The sequence below is a fragment of the Meriones unguiculatus genome, chromosome 5 (genome assembly GCF_030254825.1).
Source record: "Meriones unguiculatus strain TT.TT164.6M chromosome 5, Bangor_MerUng_6.1, whole genome shotgun sequence".
NCBI lineage: Eukaryota > Metazoa > Chordata > Mammalia > Rodentia > Muridae > Meriones > Meriones unguiculatus.
This window is the reverse complement of record NC_083353.1, coordinates 40,018,547-40,028,462: the sequence shown is the minus strand read 5'-3', so window position 1 is coordinate 40,028,462 and position 9,916 is coordinate 40,018,547. Positions and strand designations below refer to the sequence as shown.

Sequence of the window (9,916 nt, the reverse complement as noted above, 5' to 3'; positions counted from 1 at the left end):
AGAAACCAGAGTGGGCCTCAAGGAGGGCTGAGAGTACTGGAGAGAGCTGCATCTGGGAGTGGATCCAGACATGAGGTGCTGGGCCTCTACCATGAGAGTTATGACCCCTGAACCATCTGAGATCCTGATTCCCTTCCAGGCTCATTCTGTGAGGGTCACAAAGTTGACTGGACCTGAATGTCTCACTTCACAGCTGAGCTACTTGATTCTGTGGTTTATGATTATCAAACATCCAGCTTCCAACCAATGAGGTTTCTACCAAGTCTGCTACTTTAATAAAGGGTAGATCACAGACTAGCTTGACTATCAGTCACAAGCATGGCACTAAGGCTGAACTAGACCCTTAGCTCTGAGCAAGCAGGTAAGCAGTCTTGGGGACAAGGTTAGAGGGTCTCTACATTTGTCTGGAGTAATGGGGCCTTCTTGGTTGGCTTTTCTCAAAAGTCTAAATGTTGAGAGTTAAGGGGCAGTGGCTTTGTTGAAACTTGTTCTTGGAAATTTTGCATTTGCAATGTACAGATGAAAGAGAGAGAGAGAGAGAGAGAGAGAGAGAGAGAGAGAGAGAGAGATCAAAGGGGTTGGGACATGAAGACTGGCTGCCACCGGGTGCTAGCTCCATGCTCCAAGAAATTCAGTAATGGGCCAGGAAGATAGGAGAGAAGGGGGCCACCATGCTTCTGGGAGACCCTAGGAGGCAAGTGTTTCTTTGTCCTGTTCTGCAGATGAAGAAACAGGTCCAGAGAGATTAAGTGCAGAGCCAGTGTCACATTTAGATAGGGAGAGAAATTAGCACCCCAACTAGTGCGTCAGGCCTTTTGCTTTCTTCCTGTAAGGGCTCCCACAGACACACACACACACATTCCCACACTCAGATACTTGAGCAGGCTACTGGCAAGCTGGGAACTTGGCTGGGGGAACTGCATGGTTTCTTCTTTCTTCTGCAGGATCACAGGGAAACATACAGTCAGAGCTGTGTCTTTGGCCTTTGAGACCTGACATCCAGAAGTCTCCCATGGCTCCTTACCACATCCGCAAATACCAGGACAATGACCACAAGAGCATGGTGGACTTGTTCTCCAGCGGCATGGAGGAGCACATCCCCGCCACCTTCTGCCACATGCTGATGCTGCCCGGAACCCTTCTGCTCTTACTTGGGGTCCCTCTTACTCTATTCTTGGCCTCAGGCTCCTGGTTTCTGGTTCTTCTGTCCAGCCTTTCCCTCTTTGTTTCCCTGTGGCTCCTTGCAAAATACACGTGGGAAAAGTATATGGTCACATGTTTGCACACAGACATGGCTGACATCACTACGACCTACCTGAGTTCTCATGACTCCTGCTTCTGGGTGGCCGAGTCTGGAGGTCAGATAGTGGGCATGGTGGCTGCCCGGCCAGTGGAAGATCCTCTCCTGCCAAAGAAGCAGCTGCGGCTATATCACCTTTCTGTGTCCTCGGAGCACCGCAGACAGGGGATAGGGAAAGCTATGGTCAGGACTGTCCTCCGATTTGCGGAAGCACGGGGCTTCAGTGAAGTGGTCCTTACCACCAGTATGCTGCAGTACGCAGCCCTGGCTCTCTATCAGGGCATGGCCTTCCAGAAGACCGGTGAGTCCTTCTTCACTAATGTCTCAAGACTGAGAAAATCTCCAATGATACACTTCAAGTATAGCCTCACCTCTGCTCTGGAAGGGGGCCTGTGAGCCCTCTCTTGTGTACCTCAGGCAGGATCTGACTGCTTCTGGAGTGGTGACAAGCAAACCTAGACACTTCAGGGGCAAAACACTAACCGTTAGGATTTGGGAACAAAATCTGCTTTTGGGTTGCCTAGCAACTTATGTCATCATGTGTCTCCTGCCAGGTGGCCACACCTGGAAAGCGTGGTTACCTTGTTCCTTAAAGAGACCAGCTGGCCATGTGGTCTCACTCTTGGTCCTCTCTTCTCTTGCTCTCTTGGTTCCTTTTTCTATCGGGGCATCCCCCCCTCGTTCTCCCCATTATGTCCTGCTTGCCCTTCCCTCCCTCTCCCCTCTCTTCATATCCACCTAATAAACCTCTTTCATATATAAGATCTGTCATACACCTAATTGTCTTTATTTGCTTAGCTTGTCCCATAACCTTACAGTAACCCTCACTCTCAAGAACACCCGAGTAAATCTGTTTGTGTGTGTGGTGGGAGGGTGTCAGTGGCTGCTCTCTGTTATCCATCTGGGATGTCCTTTACCTAACACCAAGGTAATGTATAAAAGCAACACAAAGTAAAAAAAAAATTCATCTAGCTTATGACTCTTTTGATCATCTACTGAGCTTGGAAGGACAGCTCTCAGGGTCTTTGGGTTGGCCAAAGCATTATTACCTTGTTCTAGCAGGCTAGGTTAGGCGGGGTTCGAGGTTTTTACGGAGATAACCAAAGCAAAAGCATAAAGAAGTGAAGGCCTTTTCTGAACCCTGGCGGTGTGATTGCAGTTACAGAGGTGAGGAGCGGGATTTGGCCCTGTGAGCAGCTAATAAGGCAACACTGTGCGTGCTCAACCGCCTCTGCACACGCTGGGGACAGAACACAGGGTATTTCAAAAATTGTTCCCACCCTTTGCTAGCTGACTGGACCGGATCATGTCCTGAGGGAGGCTGGACATAGCCAAGAAGAGCTGCAGGATCAGTAGGGCCCCCACATATCACCCCTTCAGTTCTCTCCACCTTGCCCCAGGACTCCTGGTTTCCCTAAGTGCCTGATCATGTGCTCCTGTAAGCCTTGATGTCTTGGGGTTTTGACAACATCTGGATAGCAGTGCAAACGTTATCAAATGCCACCGACTTGTGTGTTTTAAAATGGTTGACTCCAGGTGTGTGCATGCCTTGAGAGGCAGGAGGTAGCTCAAAGCCAGCCTCGTCTACATAGCAAATTCCGGGCCAGCCAGAGCCACATAATGAAAGCCTATCTTAATAATAATAATTTTAAAAACAAAATGGTTAACTTTAAACTTTGTAAAGGTCTTCCCCCAATAATTTGAAAATAATTTGAAAACCCTATAGCTGTGGATAAAATTCTAAAGTTCAGAGGTAGTAATGCTGTCAAGGAAGGCATATGCATGCATGTAAACACACATGTGCTGTGTGTGTGTGCTTGTGCAAAGAGGCCAGAACTCAACCTCAAATGTTTTTTTGAGACAGTGTTTCTCACTGGCTGAAGCTTGCTGATTTTAGCTGGTCTGGCTGGCCAGCAATCCCTGAGGTCCATTCATCTTCATTCCCCATTGCTAGGGTTACAGATACAAGCCCCTACACACCCAGCTTTTTATATGGATACTGGGGAGCCGGTGGCTTGGGGGGGTCAAACTCAGATCACTTTACAGGCTTGGTTGGCCAGCCCTTTCCTGGAAGTTCTATGGGGGTAGAGGAGCTGCTGTGTCACCTGCTGTTATATGGCCACGGGAATGAGGAATGTACCACTCTAAACCTCAACCCCCTGGTGCCAGAGCCTCTGAGGGTCTTCTCGGCCAGTCTGACACCGTGTTTTGCAAGGGAGTAGCACTAATGATGCTTGACACTTGTCCTAGGAACCCAAAAGTGTGAAGGTATGAGTGGAGGGGTGCTTCTATTAGAATTGGGATGGGAAGAAATTCAAGTAAACTCTTGAATTTTGGGGATTCCACGGAGCAGAAAAACATGGGCTCATGGTTTGTACAAGGATTAGTGCATGCATGAGATAGGGGACTGGTGTGCTTCCAAAACTTAGGAAGGGATGAGGGTGTGGACAAAGATAATTGTGGAGGTTAGTGACTTGGATCCGGCAGTGAGAAAACCTGGGTTGCTGATCCCAGACTTCCTGTTTTTTTCAGCCAATAAATACTTTCTTCAATTTGAAGGACACAGTTTTATTCTGAGAATGGTAAATGTTAACATTTCTGAGCATTTGTCACTGTTTCCTAGCTGTAGATGTAATGTAACCAGCTGCTTCACGCTCCTGCCTCATGTCTTCCCTTGATCATGAACTGTGCTGTCAAACTGTGAGCCAAATGAAACCTCTCTAAGTAAAAACATTTCCTATTATTTAATATGTTATTGGTTAAAGCATACTCTATTTTTTTTTAAATTTTGTTTGCTTTCTGGACACATGTATTCACCTGGGCACATACACATGCAGTTGAGGACAAGAGCATACACAATTGAAGCCTGTCAGCCAGGCCTCCTTCAGACTTAATGTACCTGCCTGATTTCCTCTCATTTTTAAAAATTGTGGTAAATGTATATAACACACAATTTGTTTTGTTTTGTTTTTTACATTTGGGGATGGGTTTTGAGACAATGTTGGAAGCCGTGTGATCGTCTCGCAAGCAAGAGCTCACTCGGACACAAGAATCCTTGTGCAACAAGCCTTTATTACAGTTAAGCGATGAAAGGAGGAAAGGAGAGAGAGAGAGAGAGCCCCGATGTGGCGCTGTTTATATAAGCCCTGGTCGCACCTAAGTGACGTGTCAATACCCTGATTGGCTGCTCACTCTTTACCCCGTCTGATGACTCCGGCTTGGCGTGCTTAGCGTGCTTGCTTACTGCGCATGCGTACTGGAGGTTGTTTACAGTTTTGAGGGCGGAATGTCAGAGCCATCTGGTGGCATCTGAGTCTCAGCTCTCCACAAGACAAGGTTTCTCTGTGTAGACCAGGCTGGCTTTGAATTCACAGAGCTCTGCCTGCCTCTGCTGGGATTAAAGACATGCATCACTCTGCCTGTATTTATCTATCTGTCTATTATCTATCTATCTATCTATCTATCTATCTATCTATCTATCTATCTATCTTCTCTGTGTATGAGAGAGGATGTGTATAAATGCATGCTTGTGTTGAAGTCAGAACAACTTATGGGAGTCAGTTATCTCCTTCCACAACTGTGGGTCAGGGGAACAAAGTCATGTTGTCAGACTTGGTGGTACAGCCTTTACCTGCTAAGACAATTTTGTGGGTGTGGTGAACTTTATTGATGTATTCAATAAAGACAGTAGTGATCCCTAGGACTCTCCTGTTAATCTGGGGGTCTGAGATGGAAACTGTGAAGGAGATGCTCAGTGTCAGGAGCTGAGCTGGGACAGGGACTCCTCAGCAGCCAAGGGCCTCTCTTTTGTTTTTGTGCCTTTGCTGCGGGGGGTAGTCCAGGGCTTCTTACTCCTTGGAGGCCAGTAGGCCATGAGGGACATCACCATGTTGCTGTAGTTGTATTCATTGTCATACCAGGAATGAGCTTTACGAAGTTGTCATTGAGAGAAATGCCAGCCCCAGCATCAGAGGTGGAAGAGGGGGAGTCACTGTTGAAGTCACAGGAGACAACCTTGTCCTCAGCCTAGCCCAGGATGCCCGTTAGTGGGCCCTCGGATGCCTGCTTCACCATCTTCTTGATGTCGTCATACATGGCAGGTTTCTCTAGTCAGCATGTCAGATCCATGACAGACATGTTGGGGTAGGAACACAAAAGGCCATGCCCATGAAATTCCCGTTCAGCTCTGGGATAACCTTGCCCACAGCCTCTGCAGCACCAGTACATGCATGGATGATGTTCTGGGCAGCCCCACGGCCATCACACCACAGCTTTCTAGAGGGGCTATCCACAGTCTTTTGAGTGGCAGTAATAGCATGGACTGTGGTCATGAGTCCTTCCATGATGCTAAAGTTGTCACTGATGACCTTGGCCAGGGAGGCTAAGCAGTGGTGTTACAGAAAGCACTGCTGACAATCTTGAGTGAGTTATCATACTTCTCATGGTTCATGCCCATTACAAACATGGGGGTATTGGCAGAAAGGGAGGAGATGATAATCATTTTGGCCCCACCCTTCAAGTGGGCCCTGGCCTTTTCCATGGTGGTGAAGACACCAGTAGACTCCACAACATACTCAGCACAACCACACCCCATTTGATGTTAGTGGGATCTCACTCCTGGAAGATGGTGACGGCTTCCCATCTATGACAAGCTTTCTGTTCTCAGCCTTGACTGTGCCGTTGAACTTGCCATGAGTAGAGTCATACTGGAACATGTAGACCATGTAGTTGAGGTTGATGAAGGGGTCATTGATGCCAACCATCTTGACTTTGCCAGATGAGCAGGCAGCTTTGGTAACCAGGTGCCCAATAAGGCCGAATCCATTCATTCTGACCTTCACCATCTTGTCTAAGGGGTAAGGCTGGCACTGCACGAGAAGATGTGGATATCTCTGAAACATGGAAGGGTAGAGAGCTACTAAGAAGAATTTTTAAACTTTTTATTGATTCTTTGTAAATTTCACATCATGCACTCCAATCCTACTCATCTCCCAGTATCTTCATATCTGCCTCTGTTCATGCAACCTCTCCAAGAAAAGATAGAATAAAACAAAATCTTGTTATGGAAGCTGTAGAGTGCCAGCGTGTCACATGGTACCTACCCTTTTGTCCACACATCTTTACTTGAAAATGAGTCACTGGTGTGTTTCGAGGCCTCTGGCTTCTGCTACACCATCAATTCTGGATCCTCATGGGGGCTCCTCTCGAATAGCCTGTTGTTGCCCTGTGTCATAGAGGTCCTGCAGCTTTGAATCTGAAGGACTGGTCTTTTTAGATGCTCCAGCAGATCATCGATAGGGTAGATGTTGGGCTGGGCCAACTCAAAGTTCTGGGTCTGGGCTTGGGTGGTAGCTAAGTTGGTCAGCCCACAAGCTCTTCCGTGCCCACACCACAGGGGCAAGCTCTCCAGGACTGCCTCAGCTAGCTCACCCAATGCCTCAGCCAGCAGGGAGCAGGGTCACCAGTGCCTTTGCCACCAGGGCCAGCTATACTGTGCTGCCCAGGTGAGGTGCAGGGTCAGCTCTCCTGACTGCTACAGCTGGTGAGAGGCAGGTCTAACTCTCCAGCTCTAATGAGTTCAGGGCCAGATCGTCTACCTGACAGCCTCAGGTGGCAAGGGATGAGTGGGGAAGGCATTTCTCCTTTGCCCACACCGCTGCTAAGGCATTTTTAAGTGTGTAGTTTGGGGGTGCTAATCGCACTCACAGTGTTGAGCAATCATCCCTACTGTCTACTCTTCATCTGTGGACACTGGACAATAACTCCATCACCTCCCCCTGAGCCCTTGTTCATGTCTACTTTCTGCTACCTTTGTGAATGTGCTTTGTCTGTATTCCATCTGAGTGGAATCACAGAGTGCTTGCCGTTTTGTGTCTGGATTCTTTGAATTCACTTTAGTAATGTTTTTGAGGTCCCTATATGTTATATAATGTATCAGAATTTCTATGTGTATGTGTGTGTGTGTGTGTGTGTGTGTGTGTGTGTTATTGGAAATTAAATCTAGGGCTGGGTACATGCCAGGCATATACATGTAGCCTTGGATGTCCTGGAGCTGGCTATGTAGACCAGGCTGGCCCTGAGCTCTGCTTTTGCCTTCCAAACACTGGAATGATAGTTGTGCATCACCATGCCTGTCTCTCTACCTTGTTTTTTGGCTTGAAGAACAGAATTTGAATTGTTAGCACCCACCTAAAGGCTGAGTGGCCATGGTGAACCAACTGTATTTCAGTTTGGAAGAGGCAGAGACAAGGGATCCTAAGAGCAAGCTAGATAGGAAAACAGCCCAGTTGGGCCTTATTTCTTCTATTGTTGTGACAAAACACCATGACCAAGGCTGTTCTAGAAGAGCTTATTGGAGGGCTTACTTACAGTTCACTAGGGCGAGAGCCCATGACTATCATGACAGGGAGCATAGAAGCAGACAGGCAGGCATGGCACTAGAGCAGTGGTTGAGAGCTTACACACTGACCCAAAATGTAGGAGGTAGAGAAAGAAAGACAGAAAACTGGGAATGACATGGGCTTTTGGAATCTTAAAGCCCACCAGCCAGTGACACACCTCCAATAAGGTCACACCTCCTAATCCTTCCCAAGCAGTTCCACCAGCTAAGGACCAAGCATTCAAATATATAAGCCTGTGGGGGCCATTTTCATTCAAACCACTGCAAATAGCCATTGTTAACTTCTGGCTTCCATATGTGCATGTGCACATGTGCACACACACATACACACACAAATACACAAACCTGTGTGCATATAAAATGTACACAAATATACATGCAGAAAGGGCTAACTATTAATGCCTGGCCTGTGAATATATGAGCCATATTTTATTTATCCATTTATCTGTTAGCATACTCTGCCATTGTTTCTACTGTTTGACAAGAATTCATTTGTTTTGGAAACAGGAAAACAATGCTAAGTCTATGAAAAAGAAAACCACACTTAAAATAGAGACGTGAATTTTAAACTAAAGCCATTAGAGTTGGGAGGGGGTGCATCTGGAAGCTACTTTTTGCATGCAGTTGGTTAACCATTTTTATTAATAATTTATTTATTTTACTTTATGTGTAAGGGTGTTTTGCCTGCATGTATATAAGCGCAGCAATGAGTGCTGTGAATGAAAACTGAAAAGAAGCTGTGTCTGCAGGCTGGTTGACAGATTACAACTTCAGTAGATATTGAAGGTCTAAAGCTAGTTTCCTTACCTTGGGGCTAGTCTTGGTCCTCAGAACAGCCATCCCTTGCCCCCTTATTTGGAACTAATATCATGTGACTAATAGATTAAAAAACAACAAAAGCAACCTTTTAGAATCTGTTAACTTACCAGACCACTAGCTTCCTCCAACCCAAAGGCTAGGAATGTTTTCAGAATGTCTCAGGCCTGTACTTGAGCTTTCCCCATCACACCATACCTGCTTCTCTGATATACCCACCTGTGTATTTTAAACTTTCTTTGTTCTGGAAAAGTACAGTTTCATGAAACTGTTTTCCCTTTGGAAAATAGCATTTGGGATCATTTAAATTGGTGTTTCCAAGGCCATGGTCATCCCAAATAGCTCCAGAATAAACTACCTCTTATTCCTTTAAGATGAGAGCTGTGGTTTTTGTGTTAAATGAAGGTCAGAGTGGAGTGTCAGATCTAGAACTGTTGTGAGCCATCACATGAGGTTCTGGGAATTGAACCCAGATCCTCTGGAAGAGGAACAAGTGTTTTTCATTGCCGAGTTCTCTGTCCAACCCTGGTTAATCTTTTGAACAAAATCAATATGACGGCATTCAGTGGAGAGGACTTAGTTTAAAACTTACCAGTATGGCTGTAGAAGGCATGGGGACAGTGAGTCTGAGGTCAGCTTTAGCAACACAGTGAGATGTTTTCATATATATAACAATTTCATTTTAGGATCAATAGAGCTAATAGAGAATCATGGCCAGGTAGAAGGCTAGAGCTTTAAAATTAGCTTGATAAGGTTTCCGGGGGCTGTCTGGCCAGGCATTGCAGGAGAAGGTTAAGGTGGGGCTCTTCTCTGACGAACTAACATCCCCTCTCTGTTGCATCTTAGCTCAGCCCTGTGTGAAAGAGAGAGGGGCATAGGCCGCCACAAGCACCCACCGCACAGAGATGAGCAGAATCAGATAAGTGTGCCCTCGGCTGTGCACACTAGGAAACAGGAAGGCAGAGAAGCCTCAACTTAACAAAACCTAAACCTTGTGGCTCCTTCAGAAAGGTATGGTTTGGCCAAAAGATGGTTGCGCGAGGAACTCAAATGGTGCATGGGTTGGGGGGCATTCTGAGGAGGGAGTGGGAGTGGCTGTGGGGAGCACGGAGTCCTTGCCTTGGAGGTGTGCAGAGGTAGTTGGTAGTTTGGGTGACGGCTGGGCAACCGGGATATGTTTGAACTTGATGTCTGGTGGATATGTGGGGTTCCAGAGTGGGTGGATGAAGCTGAATCTGCAGCCCTTGCCTCCCTGGTGACAGACAGAAAGGTGAGTAGGAGGACAAGAGCAGCGGATCCTTCTCCTCAAACTTGCTTCCTTCCTGCTCCAGCCTGAGATTGCAGGCATGTGCCCCCATGCCAAGCAGTTTGAACTGGGTTCTTTCCAGTGTAAGAGCTGT

General features: G+C 46.9%; 1 protein-coding gene and 1 pseudogene across 1 annotated transcript; one reads left to right on the top strand and one right to left on the bottom strand.

The window, feature by feature from the left end:
• Window positions 1–281: 281 nt before the first annotated feature.
• LOC110547154 (N-acetyltransferase family 8 member 3-like) lies at window positions 282–2,073 on the top strand. The gene is made up of 2 exons (XM_021634504.2): window positions 282–361; window positions 945–2,073. The coding sequence occupies exon 2, from the start codon at window positions 1,013–1,015 to the stop codon at window positions 1,694–1,696; it is 684 nt and encodes a 227-aa protein (XP_021490179.1). The 5' UTR covers window positions 282–361; window positions 945–1,012; the 3' UTR covers window positions 1,697–2,073.
• A 3,253-nt stretch (window positions 2,074–5,326) lies between these two features.
• Window positions 5,327–6,144, bottom strand: LOC110547175 (glyceraldehyde-3-phosphate dehydrogenase-like; annotated as a pseudogene).
• Window positions 6,145–9,916: the final 3,772 nt, after the last annotated feature.

Bases quoted from the DNA above. Each gene is read 5' to 3' on its own strand.
- LOC110547154 (XM_021634504.2), top strand. From the start codon at position 1,013: ATGGCTCCTTACCACATCCGCAAATACCAGGACAATGACCACAAGAGC.